The sequence below is a fragment of the Uranotaenia lowii genome, chromosome 1 (assembly GCF_029784155.1).
Source record: "Uranotaenia lowii strain MFRU-FL chromosome 1, ASM2978415v1, whole genome shotgun sequence".
NCBI classification, from domain to species: domain Eukaryota; kingdom Metazoa; phylum Arthropoda; class Insecta; order Diptera; family Culicidae; genus Uranotaenia; species Uranotaenia lowii.
In genome coordinates, this window is record NC_073691.1 from 79355746 (window position 1) to 79375669 (window position 19924).

Below are 19924 nucleotides of genomic sequence, written 5' to 3' on the forward strand. Positions count from 1 at the left end.
CTCCAAATGATGAGGAGATTCTAAGACCCATTCATTTTCAAAAGTTCCATTAATTTTCGAATGCATGTTTTCGAAGTTCCGTAATGGCTGAATAAAGGGTAGCAAGAGGAATTGTTCTTCAATCCCCTTTAAAGCATTTTAAATGCTTAGACTTTGACAGGGTGTCGATTACCTGGAAAATCAGGGAATTCTATTTGCATCAGGGAACATCAGGGAATTTTTCCACCAATCAGGGAAATAATAATGATCCTGATTTTATTTTTTAGAAATTTGTCGCTTGTCTCTTCGAAAATATGCGTGAAGATTCAGCGGTGGCTAAACGAGCAATCTATGGTGCTGTTTTTTACGCTAGAGGGATAAAATCAGTCCAAATTTCCAACAAACTTATTCAGAGAGTTCGAAATTCACATGCTCTGTATTTGGAAGACAAAGATCGCCGCAAAAAGGAAACTCTTGAATCAGATCAAACAAAGCTGATGAAGCGTCATCGAGAAGCGGAAGCAAAATCGCTTGAGGTGAATCGGAGGAAAATTTTGGAAGACGCACAGACAAAGGCTGATAGCTTGCAAGAGAAAATTGTTATGCTGAAATCATAAGAATTTCTACAAGTGGAACTGGCAGACTTATTTTGAAATGTTTAATATCACAAATAATACTTCCATTAGAATTATCGTAATAAATTAGTATTCTCGACTCAAGGCTTTCTGTGCGTTTATTTTCGGGGGAAATTTTTTTTTTTAACTTTAAGTTGCTTCCTCAGGTTGTTTTTCAAACCTAGAATTTTCTGGAAAAACGACTGGAAAATCAGGGAATTTTATTACCAGATATGAGTCGACAGCCTGTTTGAAAGCGACGAGCGATTCCCAACACGCGATGCCGATGTCCAGCAATGACGCCCGGAGCAATCATGAGAGGAGAAGAGTGCCACACAGGTGCGAAAGTACCGCGCCGAGAGAGCGAGGAGGCCGCTCTCGCTGAAAGCAAAATTATGCGACGCGCCTAGCAGGTTCTAGGCGATTCCATTTGGCGCAAGCACGTGGTCCTGTGCTTGTGTTTCAGCCTATTTAAGGGCGCTTTTCCCAATGCGCCTCGAGTTAGTTCCACTTGATCCGTGATGTAGGTAGTTTAGTTTGAGAATAGTGATATGTGCAGAGAAATAAAGGTAATAAGAGACAGAGTAGAAAATTGTGTTGTTCCTACCCTTCTCGTCCTGGAGTTAGTTCCTCTACTCTGTTCCACTGCTTGGAGCTCCGGTAGTTGATTGGTGGAGCAAACCCGGTTCTTTTCAGAACCATCTCAAGAGTTTAGTCTTCCCCCGTCCACCACCCCTACTATCTCGATCCAGTCCGACGTGCCTACCAAAGAAGTCTTTCTTCTGGCACGTATTTCTCTTATACTTGCTGTGCGCTGTTCTAGCACTTCGCTTGCTAGTCCGGTTACCCTCAGTTCACAAGCAGATCCATCCCGTATGAGTCATACGTTCAGAAACAATATGACTTCTAAATTTCGGTTTATATATAACGCAGATTGACGGGAGCATCCTGACGGACAATCGTGAGGTGATCAAAAGGTGGAAGCAGCACTTCGATGAACACCTGAACGGCGCACATGCAGGAGATCAATACGGTGGGGGGAGGTACATCGCCGGCGTAGCCAACGACGTAGAGGAGCCACTCCCAACGATGAGTGAGGTTAAGGAAGCCATTCGCCAGCTGAATAGAAACAAGTCGGCTGGGAAGGATGGCATCGCAGCTGAACTCATCAAAATTGGCCCGGACAAGTTGGCCGATTGCCTACACCGGTTGATAGTCCGGATCTGGGAAATAGAACAGCTACCGGAAGAGTGGAAGGAGGGGGTAATATGCCCCATCTACAAGAAGGGCGACAAATTGGACTGTGAGAACTACCGAGCGATAGCTGTCCTCAATGCCGCCTACAAAGTGTTGTCCCGAATCGTACTCTGCCGCCTAACGCCACAAGCAAACAGATTCGTCGGAAGTCATCAGGGACAGACTTGGAGGGACGGTCTACGACGGATCAGATGTTTACATTACGGCAAATCCTCCAAAAATGCCGTGAACACCAAGTCCCTACGCACCATCTATTCATCGACTTCAAAGCCGCGTACGACACGATCGACCGTAACGAGCTATGGAAAACCATGGACGAAAACGGCTTTTCCGGGAAGCTGATCAGACTGATCAAGGCGACGATGGATGGCACGTAGTGCTGTGTGCGGATTTCGGGTGAATTGTCGAGTTCATTCGAATCGCACAGGAGGTGATGGTCTATCCTGCATGATGTTCAACGTGGCGCTAGAAGGTGTTATTCGACGAGCGGTGGGCGAAATGCGGGGCACGATTTTTAACAGATCCAGTCAACTCATCTGCTTTGCCGATGACATTGATATAGTCGGCAGATCATCTGCGGCGGTGGAGGAGATCTACCGCAAACTGAAACGCGAAGCAGTAAGGATTGGGTTGATGGTTAATACGTCCAAGACGAAGTACATGCTGGCCTGCGGATCCGAGACCGACCGAACCCGCTTGTCCAGTAATAACAAGATCACAGTCGACGGCGACGAGCTGGAGATAGTCGAAGACTTTGTCTATCTCGGTTCACCGGTGACGACAGACAATGACACCAGCCGTGAGATCCGGAGGCGAATTATCAGCGGAAGTCGTGCCTGCTATGGACTCCACAAGGTCGAGAAGACTTAGCCCCCGCACGAAGTGTAACCTGTATATGACGCTCATTAGACCGGTTGTTCTCTACGGGCACGAGACATGGATATTGCTCGAGGAGGACCTGCGTACACTCGGAGTATTCGAGCGACGAGTGTTAAGAACCATCTTTGGCGGCGTACACGAGAACGGAGTGTGGAGGCGAAGGATGAACCACAAGCTCGCGCGACTCTTCGGCGAACCCAGTATCCAGAAGGTGGTGAAGGCTGGCCGGATACGCTGGGCGGGACATGTTGCGAGAATGCCGTACGACGGTCCTGCAATACAGGTGTTCGCTACGAATCCGGTAGGAACAAGACGAGCGGGGGCGCAACGAGCGTGGTGGTGAAACGTATCAATTTATACGTGCTGAACAAGCTACTTTCGAACGTTTTTGATTGCCCGGCTGGGCGTTCACTATATTGGTCTCCAGGAGATGACGATTTTGGCGGGACTTTTCTCCCAAACTCTGCTGCACGGGTGGAGCTATGTCAACTAAATGAAGGTTATGTGAAATGAAACTATTAATTTCGTAAGGGAAATTTAACTACTTTGGGAACATCATATGTACAAAAAAATAGCACACTAGAACTGGTTTAGATGGGGACCATACAATTTGACTTTATTTTTCATCATATTGGTGTTTTTAAGGAAAAGAGTCACTTTTTGCATGAGAGGGCAGATTTACCACAATATCACTGAACAAGGATTAAAAAAAGGTGGAATATGTACTTGCGCTTGGTAGATTTATTGATGTGTTTGCAAAACTCGATGCGGCCGTGATGCTCGTTGGTCGACTCGTTGGGGGACGGTTGACGGGCTGGCGGTGACAAGCTTGACGATGACGATCCAGAAATTGGGAGAGGACCAAACGACGGATTTTCCTTGGCAGATGATTGTTTCAGGCGAATATTTCCAGGCAGTAATGGTCTGTGTTGACGTAGACCGGAATAATGTCCACGTGGAATTTGGGTCTATGTTGACGGAGACCTTTATAATGTCCACATAAACTTAAGGTCAATTTTTACGGGGACCTTAATCATGTCCAGGGAGTGGTGCCCAGGTGAACACAGGAAACTCGCGTGGCTTACGAGACGGCAGGTCTGACGATGACTTTGCCGTTCGTGGATTTTTGGGATGGACGGTGAAATAGTTTTTGGTTTTTTCCTAGTCACATCACTTCACGATTTGCCATCTTCATATAGTGGTTGAGAGGCTTAATCCAATTGCACACTCGCGGTTCACCAGTGACTTACTTGTCACAAATAACGGGATATGGCGCGGAAAACTATCGTATTTCCAAAACTCACTCCCGGACTAATCGATCGATATTTTAGAAAAGAGGCCTGCTTTACTTTCGGAGGTCCTATATATACCTTTGATTCTCGTCCTTTCCTTTTCATTTCCGCCCATCAAATCCTATCCCCATCGTTGACGTCTTCATTGATTGACAGGAACAGTACAATTTATTTTTATGGTTGGTGTCTGTTTTTTTCGAATTCGATGTTTTTTTTTTCAAAATATACATTATGGCATGTTCAAATTCAAATTTTTAATGCGATGTTCCCATTTTTTTTTGAATTATTAATAGTAATATATTTTAATAGTCCTAACAAAATGTTTTATTTTTACATATATAACGAATAGAATAAATAACTACCTAATTATAAAAAAAAACTAAACAACAAAAAACAAGTAATACGGAAAATTTAATAAATAACAAAAAATTAATTTATCTAATGGCGACACCAACCTAAGGCTACTAAACACAAATTATGACATATTTGTATTTAGGAATTTACGGACAATAACAAAAAAAATATAACAATTTTTTTTTAAAGACATCAAAACCAGTTTACCCGAACAGCAGAATTTTAATTGTAACTAGCAGAAGGCTGGTTACAGTGGTTAGACCAAGTGGAGCGTGATCTGGCGAACGTGGGGTGCCCGAGAAATTGGAGAAGGGTTGCCATGGACCGAGTGAGTTTTAGGAATTATGTTCGTCAAGTTATGTCGTGAGACGGAATACTATGTAAATAAATAAATAAAAAATAAAATAAAAATAACTATCGAGAAAACAAAAACCGCATGTACCGAGATAATCCACCGTGGGTGCCATTCCTCACAACCATCTCAAAGATAACATAAACTTTTTCGAAAAAAAATCATTTGTTTCACACCAAAAAGCACCTCAATATTTGAATCCTTTACTGTTTATTGAGAACTCAAGATATAAACCCTTAAAGTTTTACAAAAAAATAAATGGTTTTCTCAATCATTTAAGTAAATAGAAACTTCCAATACGCACCGTTTTTTTTATTACAAGATTAATCATTGATTCATTAAAACTTATCATTATTGTTAGGAGCAATCAGTTATACATATATCATTTGGCCTCACATTTCTAAGGATTTTTCTATCAAATATTTCAGAGTGGGCTTTTAATGTCATTGCAACGAGAAAATGTACGTAGTTTCTAAAATAAATCTTTAAAATATATTCCATCCAGAATGTACCCCGCCGACACACTATTCCTGCTGCGTGTCGCTGGGAGCAGTTGTGCGCGTCGGAAATTTAAACCTCCTCACAACGATATTGTTCTTGGTGCGGGTTTCGGAAATCCAGCCCCACGACTTTGTCGGTTCAGTTTTTTGGACTTCATTGCCTACAACTAGGGATAAAACATATTAAAACGGTGCTGAGATTCTTACGAAAAACAAAAAAAAATACCGTTGGTGGGCTGCAACGAATTTTCCTTATCTTCGACAATTTCATGTTTCTGTTCAGATTTTGTTATTCGATCAACAATATCAGCGAACTGTTTTTTCTTGAGACTACCCGATAGCGGTGCGTCTTTCGGTATGTAGATAATATCTCGATAAGCCAGGGTTGAATTGGTTTTGCTACTACTAGTACCGGCTATTTTTATATTATTGGCTTTCGGAGATTGATTCGGTGTCACGAGAGGAGTTGAGGCTGGTGTTATGAATTCTTCTTTGATCTCTGGTTGTTTTGGTGTTGGATTGGAAACTTCAGGCTGAGCTGGAGGTGGAAGATTATTTTCCTTTTGGTCATTTTTGACTGGTGGTATCATCAGGTCAAGTTTGAGATCGGAAAGTGAATACAGGTCTTTGAGATCAAAAGTGTTCTCAAGGGATTCAAATTTCGCGGATTTGAACCCAACATGCGGTTTGGCGTTCGAAACTACTAATTCGTTGATGTGAATGCCTGGCTCGATGGCATCGAAAGGCTGAAATTTTAGACCATGTTCTTCGAGAAGAGATTCACGATTTATGATCACATAACGTGATTTGAGTGCTTCAAATCGCCATTTAGATAACTCACGCTGAGCATCGTGACATATTTCATCAGCCAGCCTTTTATCCATTTGCAGTTGTTGCAGTTTGTTTTTCAAATTACTGGTTTCATTTCTGTAGTAGGACACAAATGGATCAACCCAATTGGTATGTTCGGTGGATTTGTCAATCAGTTTGCGCTCGGTTGAGGTTAACTGTTCTTGAAGCTGCCGAACTTCTTCCCTCAGGGAATTGATCTGGCTTGACGATTCGTCCCGAAATTTGTTATCTGCTTTCAAAAACAAGTGACTGCACTTTTCTATCTCATCACACAGCTCTCGGTTCTCCCGTGTCAATCTTCGAATCTGAAATTCGCTCTCAGAGTGTAGCTTTTTCATCTCCTGATATCGTTTCCTCTGGGTTTGCAGCATTTCAATCATTTTCTGACGCTGATCGTCAACTTCGGCAAATAAGGAATTTCCCTTCTTATTCGCTTCTCCAGGAGCACTACGTAAAGCTGCCAATTCCGAACTCAACCTCATGTTTTCCTCTTGAGTTGATTCTAGCAAAGTTCGTAGCTCTTCCAACTCTTGTTTCTTCGTGGTCAGATTGTCTTGCGAACATTCCAGCTGCTCTCGACGGTTCTCCAGTTCGTCTTCGGTCTTTCTGAGTTGAATGGACATTTTTGCACTGGCATCTGCATGCTCAGCTAGCATTTTCTTCAAATCCTCAACCTCCTTTTCCAACAAGATCTCTTTTTCGGACGTTAGGGTGGAATTGGCACTTTCGGAAGCCACATTCGCTGGTCCAGCAAACTCAAGCTCCTCGATTTTTTCCTTCAGTTGATGAATTTGGGACTGCAATTCTTCAACCGTCGACTCAAGAGAACAATTTTGCTGCTTGAGATCCGCATTCGCGTCTTTAAGAGCGCTCAATGATAAGCCACATTTTTCCTTGACTTTTGCTGAAAAGTAATGGATGTTCAAACACATTGCAGAGTAAGTATTCTAAACTACATTTTTTTTATTTAAGTGCAAACTTAAATTCCTTAGATAAGAACCACTGAACGCCAAAAGTACTTTATACGAAACACTCAAATCTCTTTGAAAAAATATTTAACGATATCATAAGACATTAAACCGCATGTGAATAATTTCAAAGTTTGAAGATTTCTTTATCATTTTAATTGGTTTTTGCTTTTTGAAGATTCTCGAACATTTGATTTTGAACCAGATCAGAATGAGCTGGAAGTTCTGAATTTTGCGTTATACATTGAACAATTTTGTTTAGATAAGCTTATTTTGAGTTAAAACAAAATTTCCAAGTTATCAAAAACAAAGTTTGAAACATGAATTCAGAAACAGAAAAAGAATTCTTTTGCAGAATCAGAATACTTTTCCACAAGGTCAGAATACAGTTCCAAAACACTACATTAATCTTTAAAACAAACTCTATCAATTTTTGGGACCAAAACCGTTACGAAAGCGATGTTTTCTAGCTTACCCAATTCCTCCCGATGAACTGTATCGATTTGCTCCAGATCAGTCGTCAGGTAGTTGGCCGCCTCGGTTGAGGCTTGTAAGTTTCTGCGCAGTTCATGATTGGCCTGCAGTTCTTCCTCGTGAACCCGTTTCAGACTCCGGTAGCTATCCGCCAACCGTCTGTACTGGTCCGTTAGATCGTCGTACGTTAAACTGCTCACGTCCGCCACTATTGTCTGATTGGCACTCATCTTGGAAACAGGGTGAACTGATGACTTCACATTAATCAACCTAGAAAATGATTGTCCTAGTTTTTGAACACGAATTATAAGGGAATATTTTTAAAAAAATAATTACCAGTAAAAATGAATGTTTAGATTTTGCGGCTTGCTGTTTTTGATTGTTTGAAAATTCTGGTACCTCATTACCGAACACAAATTTGTGGTACTAGACTGGGCTTAGTACCACATTTTTTAGTTTCGGCCGGATTCGACCAAACTGGCCGAATCCTACTGCTAACTTTTTTCTGACATCGATGACACACTTTTGTTTTGGATGCAAATCAACAATTCCAAATCGTAAAATTAGTGCATTTCGATTATCAAATTAATTTTTAATGCTTTCTGAGCAGTCGAAGCTCATTAGAAACCATCACGCAAGTGTTCAGTGCTCCTTGAACTCCTCGCCATTCCAGGAAACGGTTTGTAATTGAAAGGAAGTAAACGGTGGGCAGAAAATTATATCTCGCTTGAGAGCCATAATCTGAAGTGCATTTAGGTACGTTCAGAATATTTCAATAAAATTTTACCGGAGTAAAACGTGCGCGAACTCGGGAAAACAGAATGGCCACAGTTAATCTAAACGGATATCGTGATGGCGGAGGAGGTGGTTCTGGTTCTTCGTCATCCGGTGGATATTACAACAACAGTGGTCCCTCTTCGTCGCAGTATCCGATCCAGGGCAAGAAGGATCAGTGGATCAAGTTGAACGTTGGCGGGACCTGTTTCCTGACTACAAAGACAACCCTCTCACGGGACCCCAATTCCTTCTTGTCCCGTTTGATTCAGGAAGACAGCGATCTCATTTCCGATCGGGTAAGTCGAGGTCTATGGGATGCCAGGGAGGGGAGGGAAGATGTCCAATCGATTTCCGATTGAAAACATTGCAATTATTCATGACCAATGCGAGTACCGTACCACGTAATTGCATAAATTAGGCAACAAAAATGTATGAATAATATGGATTTTTGTATTTTTTTTTAACGATTTTGATGTAATGAAATGGGTGAACAGCATTTTTTGTGCCTAAACTTAAAAAACATATCTGTACCAACACGTGAAAAGGATCTATCTCCAAAAGTAAACAAAAACCATTTTCAGTACCTCATGATAGGCCAACAGTTACCCTACTTAACGGTAAAACCCTTTTGAGAAAATAATATTCCGTTACATTGAAAACTCAATTTGAGTAAAGGATCTATAAACATTCTAAAACCAGAACTGCCATCACATGGATATACACCCTTTACTCCGGAACGATTTTTCGATACTATTCCGCGAACAAACTCAAAATAATCAATTCGACTCTTTATTCAACGTAAAAACATAGTTGCAAATGTATGTGAGCTTATAACTAAAGCTAAAAATAAGAAAATAGCAAAGGGTGTATAAACAGGTTAGACAAAATATTGTTTGAGCTAGGTGCTATTTACGATAGCGCGTTGTTTTTTTTTTTTTCATAAAAATTGATATTCCTCTATTCTAACATGGGATGCTTCATAAAAATCGTTTGTCTTTCATAAAAACCAAAAATTTGAAGTGATTTTTAATTAGGGATTTAAAATAGGTTGTATTTTTTTCAAACGCGTTTTTCTTGATACGCCATATATGGAGATAGATGCTTTTTATGTGTTGGTAAAGATTTGACACTTCATTCAACATAAAAACTTAGTTACAAATGAACGCGAGCTTAAAACTAAAGCTAGAAATGAGAAAATAGCAAAGGGTGTATAAACAAAAGAGACGAAATATGACGTGAGCTAGGTTCTATCTACGATAACGCGTTGTTTTTTCATTAAAATTGATGTTCCTCTATTCTAACATATGGAGGATGCTTCTAAACATCGTTTGTCTGTCATTAAACACAAACATTTCAAGTGATTTTTAATTAGCGATTTAAAATAGGTTGTATTTTCTTCAAACGCGTTTTTCTCGATTCGCCATATATGGAGATACATCCTTTTCACGTGTTGGTATAGATATTTTGTTTATCACCCTTTAATTCTCGAAATATGTCAGTTTTGGGTAAAATGGGTAAAATAGATAATCTTTGATAAATGATAAACTAAAAAAAAAAAACCTACATGAAAACTGAAAGCTGATTTTAAATCAATTACCTATCCTTCATTCATTCAAGGATTCAGATTTGTCGAGATAATTTTATGTTAGAGATAAAATTAGAAAAAATTATCCTGCAGTTTTTAAAAATTTAAATAGATTAGGTTACAACTTTTTCTGACATCATTAAGAAATTAAAATAATACTCAAAGTATTTGATATTGAAGATTTCAATTTACCTATTCAACAACTTGGTTGAAAACAGCGAAATTATTGGGTTATCACTTAATTTATCGGCCTTATCGGTGAAAAGTGGTCCTTTTTTAGTAAGAACATCTCAAGATTATGAAATTTTATAGACGGATAGAAAGTTAAAAAAATAAAAGATGGTGAAAATGAGCGGATAGAATTTATTAGAAGCATTATCATCACATACCAAATTTTTGTTCGGCACGGGCCAACATACAGATAGAAATACATCTATACCACTATACATTAAGCCAAGAGCGGTTTGCCCCACAAGCGGTAACTTGCAGTGCGAACGAACAAAAAGATGCTATGTGATCGCTCAAGCTCCCGTCAACTCAGAAACGAATCTATCGATGTGTAGCTATCTCAGTTTGTTATCATCGCGTTCGTTACAACGGGTTTGGTTGCGAAACGTTACGGTCGATACACGGAGAAAAATAAATAGATTTATCAGCGATATGACGCCTCTACATGAACATAAATATGATTGTTTGGTATTGACCCGAAAATACGATCAATCCAACCATCAGATTAAACGATGCCACAAAAGGATAAATTTAGCTTTGAGAATCCAACAGGAATTTTTAGTCAATCATTCGTGTGCAATCTGGTTCCGGACAAAAGTGCACTTCTTACCTGGAATATGTTCCACCGAGGGAGCTCGGACATTGCGGGGGAAACTTGGCCGATTTACGACTCGAGCGATGCAAGCACGTCATTTGCGTTCGGGGAGACTGTTCGAACTGACTTAACGAAGGTGGAGGGAGATAGCCTGCGCGCTAAAGGCGAACTCGTGATAGTGGGTGTTCGTTAACTGACGAGGGGTTGTCTGATGACTGTTCAGTTACACTCAGGTAATTATTATGTTGAATTTAGGATCATTAACGTTATACGATTTTCCAGTATCCCACATCTACTACTTACTTACAAAAAAAAGGAAAAAAAAAATCTTTTGCGGTACACTATTTAAGATTCTTTTATTTACTTTAGGTTTTCTTCTACTTTTGTTGTTAATAAAACACTTAGAGTTCCACTAAATTATTCTACCGTTTAACACATGACGGACCGCTAAATAAAAAAAATCTAAGCCGAGAAACACCAAAATTCGACCCTCTATACCTCTGAAATCATTGAACCAAATTCAACAAATTTAGCTGCTTTGAGTTACAGCAAGTGATATATTTAATTTTTTAATGATAACATAAAGAACATCTGAGTTGTGCTTCAAAGTGTAATGAACTTGCGGCGATAAATCGAGATTGGTCCTCATTGTGTTAATAAACGTGCGCTTTCTTTGAATATTTGATTTGAATTTTTTTGTATATCTATATACTCGATTTCAATATCGCGGCATAAAATGCTTTTATTAAAATTATGGTAAACATTTAACTCAGTGTAAAAGAACATATTTACATCGATTTCAAATGTGTTTCCTGATTACTTTTGGGTTTTGAAGTTAAGCGTGAAATTTTTGTTTTGTTTTTTCTTGCCGAAATTCGAGACAGGTCCAGATCAAAACAAAAACGAAAAATTACAACTTTGCAGAGCAGTTTCCTAGCCTCAAATTTTACGTCGGAAAGGCAAAAGGAAGACCTTGTTCTCGCCATCCAAGCAATCGTATCGGTTACGACCGAGAAAAGGTGTGTGAACTACGGCAAAACAAACAGCAACACCTATGGATTCCAATAGTGAAAGGTTTTCAATACGTGAAGTTCATAAAGATTTGCATTTGCAGCTGCTTGATGCTTCTTTAAATTCCAGCTTTCCGTTCCAAGTCCAAACTCGGTTGATGGAGGAAAATGTCGCCCGTTCCAATCGCTGGCGTTCTTATCAACATCTCTTCCAGAGAAAAACAATTTAAAATCCATGGACTGAAAGTGCTCTTAAAGGCAACCACGCAATGACCATCCGTATGATTACGGCAATCAACACCACAAAGTTGACGAGCCCCGAGCTCCAACTTGTTTAGCCACATCTCTGGGATCGACGCCTTATTCATCTGTTCCTCTGATCGACGCCTTATTCATCTGTTCCTCTAACTCGCTTTTGGTTTTCAGTTTGGCAAAACATTCAAATGGCTGTCACAATCACTATCGATTAACCAGTGAATTACAATCGTAAGGAATCAAGTCTTGATGTGCTGACCACCAATTTCCGATCGAGGCTGTCATGTTTCAGCTCAGTCTGTGGTCCCAGTGTCAGCAGAAATGTTCTTTGATCATTTGACACATGATTACGAGCCTCGTCAAACGGGTTGATTTCATCGCCAAAAAATTGATTTAAGATAGCTGTAACTTTTAAAGTCTAATCACCATGCCTGCACCAACATTCAATATTAAAGCAAATTGTAAAGTTGTGAATACGGATACGAGAAGCGCTACAGACTATGAGCTCGAATCCAAAATACTGCCCAGGAAAAACTGCAACGGGAATTGTAAGTCAAAGTTAGAGAGCTTAGTTAGTGCTTATTTTTTTCTACGAAAGGATCTCAGTGTTTTCCTTTTAGGTATGATTTTGTTTTATTTAATGAAATGTATTCTAGGATTACTATCAAAGAGGATCCTGATGTCATGCGACTCCTACGCTTTCGAAGTGATGTGCTTTCTAGTTCTCTCCAATGCGAAGGATGTAAATCTACCTATAATGCCTGCACCAACGGATCAATGAAACAGGATGCCTGCACTAACGGATCAATGAAACAGGATAGCCAGATCAAGGCAAAAAGAACTGCAACTCGAACAACAGCAAGTGATCAATAAATTTCCGGGTGTGACGCGGTGGACGTGGTGCCAAACAAGGAGAAAGAGTGGACATGCGTATCATCGCTGTGATGGAAGAAGAAGCTACCGGGCGCAGGTGCCAGAACAAAGGCAATTGATAATTCTACAGCATGAAGAAATATTACGGCCCCTATGTTAATATGCAGTAAGATTAAGAGTGCGTTGTCCAGTAATATGATTGTAAATGGAAGAGCGCCGAGGGCGCTAATGTTGTGAATAATTAACCAAAAAGTGTACTAGAACCTCTAGTGATTGATCTTGAAAAAAAAATACCAACTATGCCTTCGAAATTCGACTGTAAGAAAGCACGGTGAAATGAAACTTGAAAATACTTCCCTTGGCATACTCCGAAAACTTCAATCAAGTGAATTTACCTATATTTGCTGCATAGCTCATCTTGTTTAACATTCACAACATACTTTTCATTATTTCGATAAGATCTCGTTTTAACATTCAAACAATCAAAATTTTGAACGCAAATATGAAGCTTCCGATAAATGCGTATAATAACTGTATTGTGAGGAATCTCAGAGCAGTGGAATGACTATTTATTTCATTTTATTTCGTCCAATTATTGATAAGTCAACGATTAGTTCCACTAATTAAACGGGAAATATTTTGCACATTTTCTATGCTCCGCATTTTCCCGGGTTTACTTCACATTAGCTAGCACACTGAAAATTTATTCTAGAAGCAAATTATGAAAACAGTATGATTCAGTCCGCAGTTCCAATTTCCAGAATTTCGATGCTCTATGTTTCCATCTTAAGACCTTTAAAGTGTGTAATCAAAGCACTAAGTGAACCCCTCCACTGGTTTTTTTTAAAGAAAAGTGACACCTTCGAATCTTTCCATTTTAACAGCACCATTTGAAATGTATGTCACATTACACATCTGCTCTTTCTCTATGTAAATCAGTTTCGCGTCGGATCAGTCCAAGGCCTTTCTTTTACTAGAGGTATTTGGCTCATCAAACTGTAGGAATCTACCAAACTTTATTCTTGCTCTCTGCTGACGTATCTCACACATCAGAAACATTTTGATAGCAGTACCTTTTAACCTTATCACAGAGAAATTCTGCATCTTCAGAAATCAAGTATCTCTTGGAATGACTATTTTTATTCTTTCCACTAGGCGGAGGTCTGCGTCACGCCAGACAGCTGACAAGAGCTAGGCTGTTTCATTTATTTTTCTATTTTAGGCGGAAGTCTGCATCGCGCCACTTTTCTGTCTCGTTTTAACAGGCGGAGGTCTGCGTCGCGCCAGACTGCTGAAATTCTTAGGCGGAAGTCTACATCGCGCCCCATTTCGATTTGACACACTCTAACAGGTGGAGGTCTTCGTCGCGCCAGACAGCTCAAATCAAAGTTTTTCCCAGGCGGAAGTCTTCATCGCGCCTTCTCACAAACAATGACGTTTTCTCAGGCGGAAGTCTACATCGCGCCTTCCTTCACACTGTCGCACTTTATCAGGCGGAGGTCTTCGTCGCGCCAGACAGTTGGAATAAATGTTTTTTTCGGCGGAAGTCTTCATCGCGCCCTCTCACAAACAATATAACATTTTCTTAGGCGGAAGTCTGCATCTCGCCAACTGACACACTGTAACAGGCGGAGGTCTTCGTCGCGCCAAACAGCTCAAATAAAAGTTTTTTTTTTCAGGCGGAAGTCTTCATCGCGCCATCTCTTAAACAATAACAGGCGGAGGTCTTCGTCGCGCCAGCTCGACATATCCATCTAAATTGAAAAACCACAAAAATCTGTAACACAGCGTTATGCACTGCTGCATAGGCATTTCTTACCTTTACTTAATGCAACTCAACAGCTTCGATTCAAAATACAAGTCTAAATCACGGGTTTCGATAGCTCTAATTAAAACAATGAGTAGAATATGAATGAGAAGTGAACTACTACGACAGTTCTAAAGTCAATTGAACGTTATTATGTTTTCGTATTGTGTTAACTACTTCAAGGTAAGCAATCGGCCCTCATTTTTTAGAACAAGGAACACTTGTTAACCAAGGTCCTGTTACGACTCTCAAGCAACGATTCATTGTAAAAGGCATAAATGGAAGCAAACATTTCCCTGTTCTTTGTTAGTAAATGATCCAACTTGCTTCTCGGATCCTTGATGATACAATCCATTTGGATATCACCGCTTCAAAAAACAACTGGATTTAATAATTTTCAAAATGAATGACATTTACCTTCTTAGGTATTGGCATGCAAATCAGGTGGTTTTGATCTAATTGGTAAATCGGTGTGATGATGTTACTTTTATTTTACCCTCTTACGTATCCACATAAATTAAAAAAATATATTGGGAATTTCGACCATAAACATTTTTTTGTTACACATTGTTGACCATTTCACTATACTGCTGCTGTAACTGTAACCATAGCTTTTTCGAAAAAAAAAATGGCTGCGGATTTCAAAAACCAGCATTAAAGTTTTCAAAGATAATTGGTTCCATAGTTTTTGCTGTTACCAGAAAATGTAACAGCTCCTGGCAGGATCGCCAATTGTGCAATCTGGTTCCGGACAAAAGTGCACTTCTTACCTGGAATATGTTCCACCGAGGGAGCTCGGACATTGCGGGGGAAACTTGGCCGATTTACGACTCGAGCGATGCAAGCACGTCATTTGCGTTCGGGGAGACTGTTCGAACTGACTTAACGAAGGTGGAGGGAGATAGCCTGCGCGCTAAAGGCGAACTCGTGATAGTGGGTGTTCGTTAACTGACGAGGGGTTGTCTGATGACTGTTCAGTTACACTCAGGTAATTATTATGTTGAATTTAGGATCATTAACGTTATACGATTTTCCAGTATCCCACAATTCGTATGGTTGTTTTTACCGTAATACTGCTCCCCATGAACGTCGGAAATTGTAGATTCAAATATTAATAAAAATTAATTTGAGCAGTTGAATGCATTGTTTTTCCTTTTTATTTTTAATATTTTTTTTTATATCATATATTACATCGGTGGCATTTTTTTTTTATTTAAACCTGTGCAATATACTTAATAGATGCTGCTGCTCCGCCGTTTCTAGAAGGTTAATTTTTGAGATTGTCGGAAAATGCCACCCTGAAACAAAATTTTGAAAAAATGGTCAAGATCAAAATAGGGGTTTTTCAATCGAGAAAACATTATAAATATTCAAAAAATATCACATGACTTACGTGATAAAATTGCTCTGGAGACATTTTGTGGGATTTTGTTATTTCCCTTTGCTTCGGCCTACCGGGATCAAATCATGCGCGCTGCGACATATGTATCCCAGCTGATGAATCGGAAACTGAATACAACTGTTAGTAGAACAAATCAACTTACACAACAAACTAAACTTACATTTTCGCTTTCTGATGTGTGCTCTCCAAAAAAATAACTTCCACCATCTTCTGTTGTTGTGACATTCTAAAACTAAATTTAAGAATCTTTAAGTTAACCTTAATAAAATAGCCAAACCCGCCATATGTTAGTTTATATTAGCGATGAGATGTGGAATTGAAAATCAGTGGCATAGAAGAGGCAACCATGCGAATTTTTATAACAACTAGTAGACTTTTTTATCCTTGTGGTTTGATAGTGGACTACCACTTATCAGAGCGATCAGATACCGTCACAAAAAGTTCTTTCGCCCTGCAAGTTACCGCTTGTGGGGCGAACCACGCTTGGCCTACTAATGTTCAGTGATAGATGCAACTCTATCTGTATCCAACCTGTATACACATCTCAGGTGGCATGCTGTATCTACCACTTCAGTTGAACAAAGACTGAAAAAGTTTCATAGAAACAACTCTTCAATTTTTCCCATTGGCTCCACCAAGACTTCTTTAAACCGTGAAACATGGTTTCAGTTTGTCTTTATTCAGCCAGTAAGCTGAAACATTAAATTGCCGTTCTTCAGCAGCCAAAATGTTCATTGGGAAGTCATCGTATTTTATTTTCCAAAGCTGTTTATTTAATTATGGTTAAAACCCAAGAGGTTATGGGCACAGGTTGAAAAAGTGAAACGCATGTATAGTAAGATGCCTTTGCAAAAACCCAAAATAAATCTCACATGTTGGCAGTTCAGTTCATATAGCAATAATATGATTAATGTTTGTGCAAATTTCCATTTAAGGATGAAACAGGTGCTTACCTTATCGATCGGGATCCGCGATACTTTGCACCAGTGCTGAACTATCTGCGTCACGGCAAACTCGTGCTGGACGATGGTTTATCCGAGGAAGGCGTCCTGGAAGAGGCTGAGTTTTACAATGTGACGCACCTTATCGGGTTGCTGAAGGATAACATCGCTCGTAGGGAACAGGTATGCACTTTGATAACGCGGTTATGTTCCGCCCATGTCCCAGGTTTTTTTGTTGTAAAATATTCGATTAAATGATAGTCGTATGCGTTTAATAATGAATTTTTACACGAATGTTTATTTTATTTTTCCCCAGCGACCGACTATCGATAAAAAGCGAGTCTATCGGGTGCTACAATGCCAGGAAAATGAACTGACTCAGGTGCGCGACAACCTGTTCTCGTACCTTGATTTATATGTTTTTACCAATATTCTCTTACTCTCTTCTCGCCAGATGGTATCAACCATGTCAGATGGCTGGCGTTTCGAGCAGCTCATCAATATCGGAACGTCCTACAATTATGGTGCGGAAGAGAATGCCGAATTCCTTTGCGTCGTTTCCAAGGAATGCGCGAATACTCTTATCGGACGCGAGAACGAGTCTAACGATCGGGCAAAGGTGTTACAGCAGAAAGGATCACGCATGTAAGCGTCGCACAGTTGGTATGTATTCAGGAATCGACTGTTAACGGCTTATAGCGACAATTCGAATCACCGATCAAAAGAGGTAATCAATACTTACTGCTAACAGTACATTACAACAGGTCAATGCGCAAAACAGATGCACAATATAACAGATTAATAGTATTAATGCAAAATTCCCCGTTGATCACCAAATTTCTTTGTTGCTAGAAGGAAACACGATCGTTGTTAAGAGTAAATATGCTATCGATTGATTTCTATTTCTCAAATCAAGCTATACGTTGGTAATTCCAAAGAACATATACTGATCGTGTACCCACCGAGCAAATTTAAAGTTTTTATGAACAAAAGTATAACGCAATTAGGTACCTACCATTCTGACACTCAGCGCAGAATATCCTCTCTCAAATTTAACTCTTCAAAGCTTCTAGGAAACTTACTAATTTACGCTCCTCAATCCTCAATCGAAAGAATTCAGATATGTAAACGACACTATAGACTAGAATAGGAAAGCGTCAGCATTCAACTCAATGTCTAATTCAATCATAGTTGTTCCGACACTAAGGTCACGAAGTCTCCTTTGAAAGAGATTAACCAATAGTAAGCATTCATGTTCGGGGCTAAAGTTAAGCTAATAAATATTCGTCGGCACAGTGAAGTCGCGTGTCGAATCCTGCTTGTGTTCCCGGAACCTTTGATTGTAATTCTCGTCAATCATAACTTAAACTTTTTGTACTGCGAAACTAAATGTTCAAGTAGTTTTCACGTTTAGTCAGAATCACGTCACTAACAGTTTATCAACATGTATGTTTACTATAGTTTCCGATTTTAAAATGATATGCTCTACCATTTAAAACGATATACAGATGCAGTTCACACTTTCGAGTTATATTTCCAAAAGCAAAAGTTGTCCCCACTGTTTTTTTTTTCATCTTGAACAAATGTCTATTGATTCAAAATGTGTGAAGCAAATAACAAAAACATGATTATAAACCAACATCTCTAGAATTTAGCAAGTGTGGAAATACCGGTAGTATGATTCAAGAGGACGATAAATATAATTTACAATCACGTAGGTGTCATGTTTAAACCTAAAATTGAACAAAAAAGAAACGCTCCACTTGTCGCAGGATAGCTAGATTCTTTAGGTATGCTACTCCGTTGCTTGCATATGTATTAGTAGGCCAACCAAAAAATAGTTATAGAAATTCCACAAAAATGTATGGAATTTTTTTAAACTATTGGTTTTCTAGAAAAACTACTAATTTTAAAATTCTGCAAAAAATATAAAAATGTTAACCAATATATTTACAATTCATTGAGCGCCTATGCGGTTGAAAAACATAATTTTTACGTGGATTTTTTATTGAGTTAAAAAAATTGCTTTTTGCTAAATTCCTAATAACTGATTGTTTTTAAATTTTGTTGGACCTAAAATAAAGTAGCATTCATTACAAGTTGCAACAAGTCATTTTTTAGCATATCTTTACCACTATATTTGCAAAAATGCTTTCCGAAATTCGAATATTTTGCAGAAATACTGATAAATTTCCAAAAAAAAACTGTCTCGTAGTCAGAATACTGAAAGCATTAGAACATAAATTTTACTTATTTCAACACATGTTATTTCGAAGAATGCGACTGTATACTTATTTGAACAATAAGACATCTCAATTTTCCATAAATTGTAATTTTGTTTCAAATCCCATACATATCGTTCGAAATTCCATAACTATTTTTGACCCTGCGTTTACACGGCTCTGTCGATTGAGGTTAAGCGCAATGTTTTACCTTATTCTCTACCTATCTTGCACTTGTCGTGCCGTGCAGTCAAAAATGCTACCATAACGATATTTTAATATAGGTCTTTCAAAAAGGGTAAGAATGAAGTTTGGCTCTAAGAAGTTTTTTCTTCTTCTTTTTTGCTCCGGCTAGCTAATGACGTACAGCCAAAGAGAATTCGGAACTTTTTCCGATAATAAAATTTCTCATCTAATTAAGATACAATGAATTTGCCTTTTATTTTGGCCATGCCATTTAGCTCAAATCATAAGAGCAGGAAATTCCTCCCGCTGAACATGTACAATATTGAAAATAAGTCGTGATTGGGTACTTACATCATGGCCTCTAGGCCACTCCTGGCATCGAACGTGCAGCAAAAACGCTCATCCTCCTGGTCACAAAGGTCATCAATGAACCATACGATGTTACATGCGTGCGGGTGGCTCTGAACAGAGCCGACTGACTCCCACGTTCCGATGGCGGGATGATAGGGAGAATCTTGCTCC

The 19924-nt window shown here is 39.2% G+C and overlaps 3 protein-coding genes across 3 annotated transcripts in view; 2 read left to right on the forward strand and 1 right to left on the reverse strand.

Moving 5' to 3' along the window:
- Positions 1–19924, forward strand: part of LOC129754512 (transmembrane protein fend-like) — a 467116-nt gene that overhangs the window by 336932 nt on the left and 110260 nt on the right. The window lies entirely within an intron of this gene.
- On the reverse strand, positions 5010–8568 carry LOC129754496 (protein Spindly). Its single transcript, XM_055750609.1, has 4 exons — positions 7858–8568; positions 7523–7791; positions 5454–6983; positions 5010–5394 (listed from the first exon to the last, which is right to left on the reverse strand). Exons 1-4 carry the CDS (start codon positions 7923–7925, stop codon positions 5252–5254), a joined length of 2010 nt encoding a protein of 669 aa, XP_055606584.1. The 5' UTR covers positions 7926–8568; the 3' UTR covers positions 5010–5251.
- LOC129754531 (BTB/POZ domain-containing protein KCTD5) lies at positions 8022–18711 on the forward strand. The gene is made up of 4 exons (XM_055750667.1): positions 8022–8594; positions 16989–17177; positions 17311–17376; positions 17449–18711. The coding sequence occupies exons 1-4, from the start codon at positions 8343–8345 to the stop codon at positions 17641–17643; spliced, it is 702 nt and encodes a 233-aa protein (XP_055606642.1). The 5' UTR covers positions 8022–8342; the 3' UTR covers positions 17644–18711.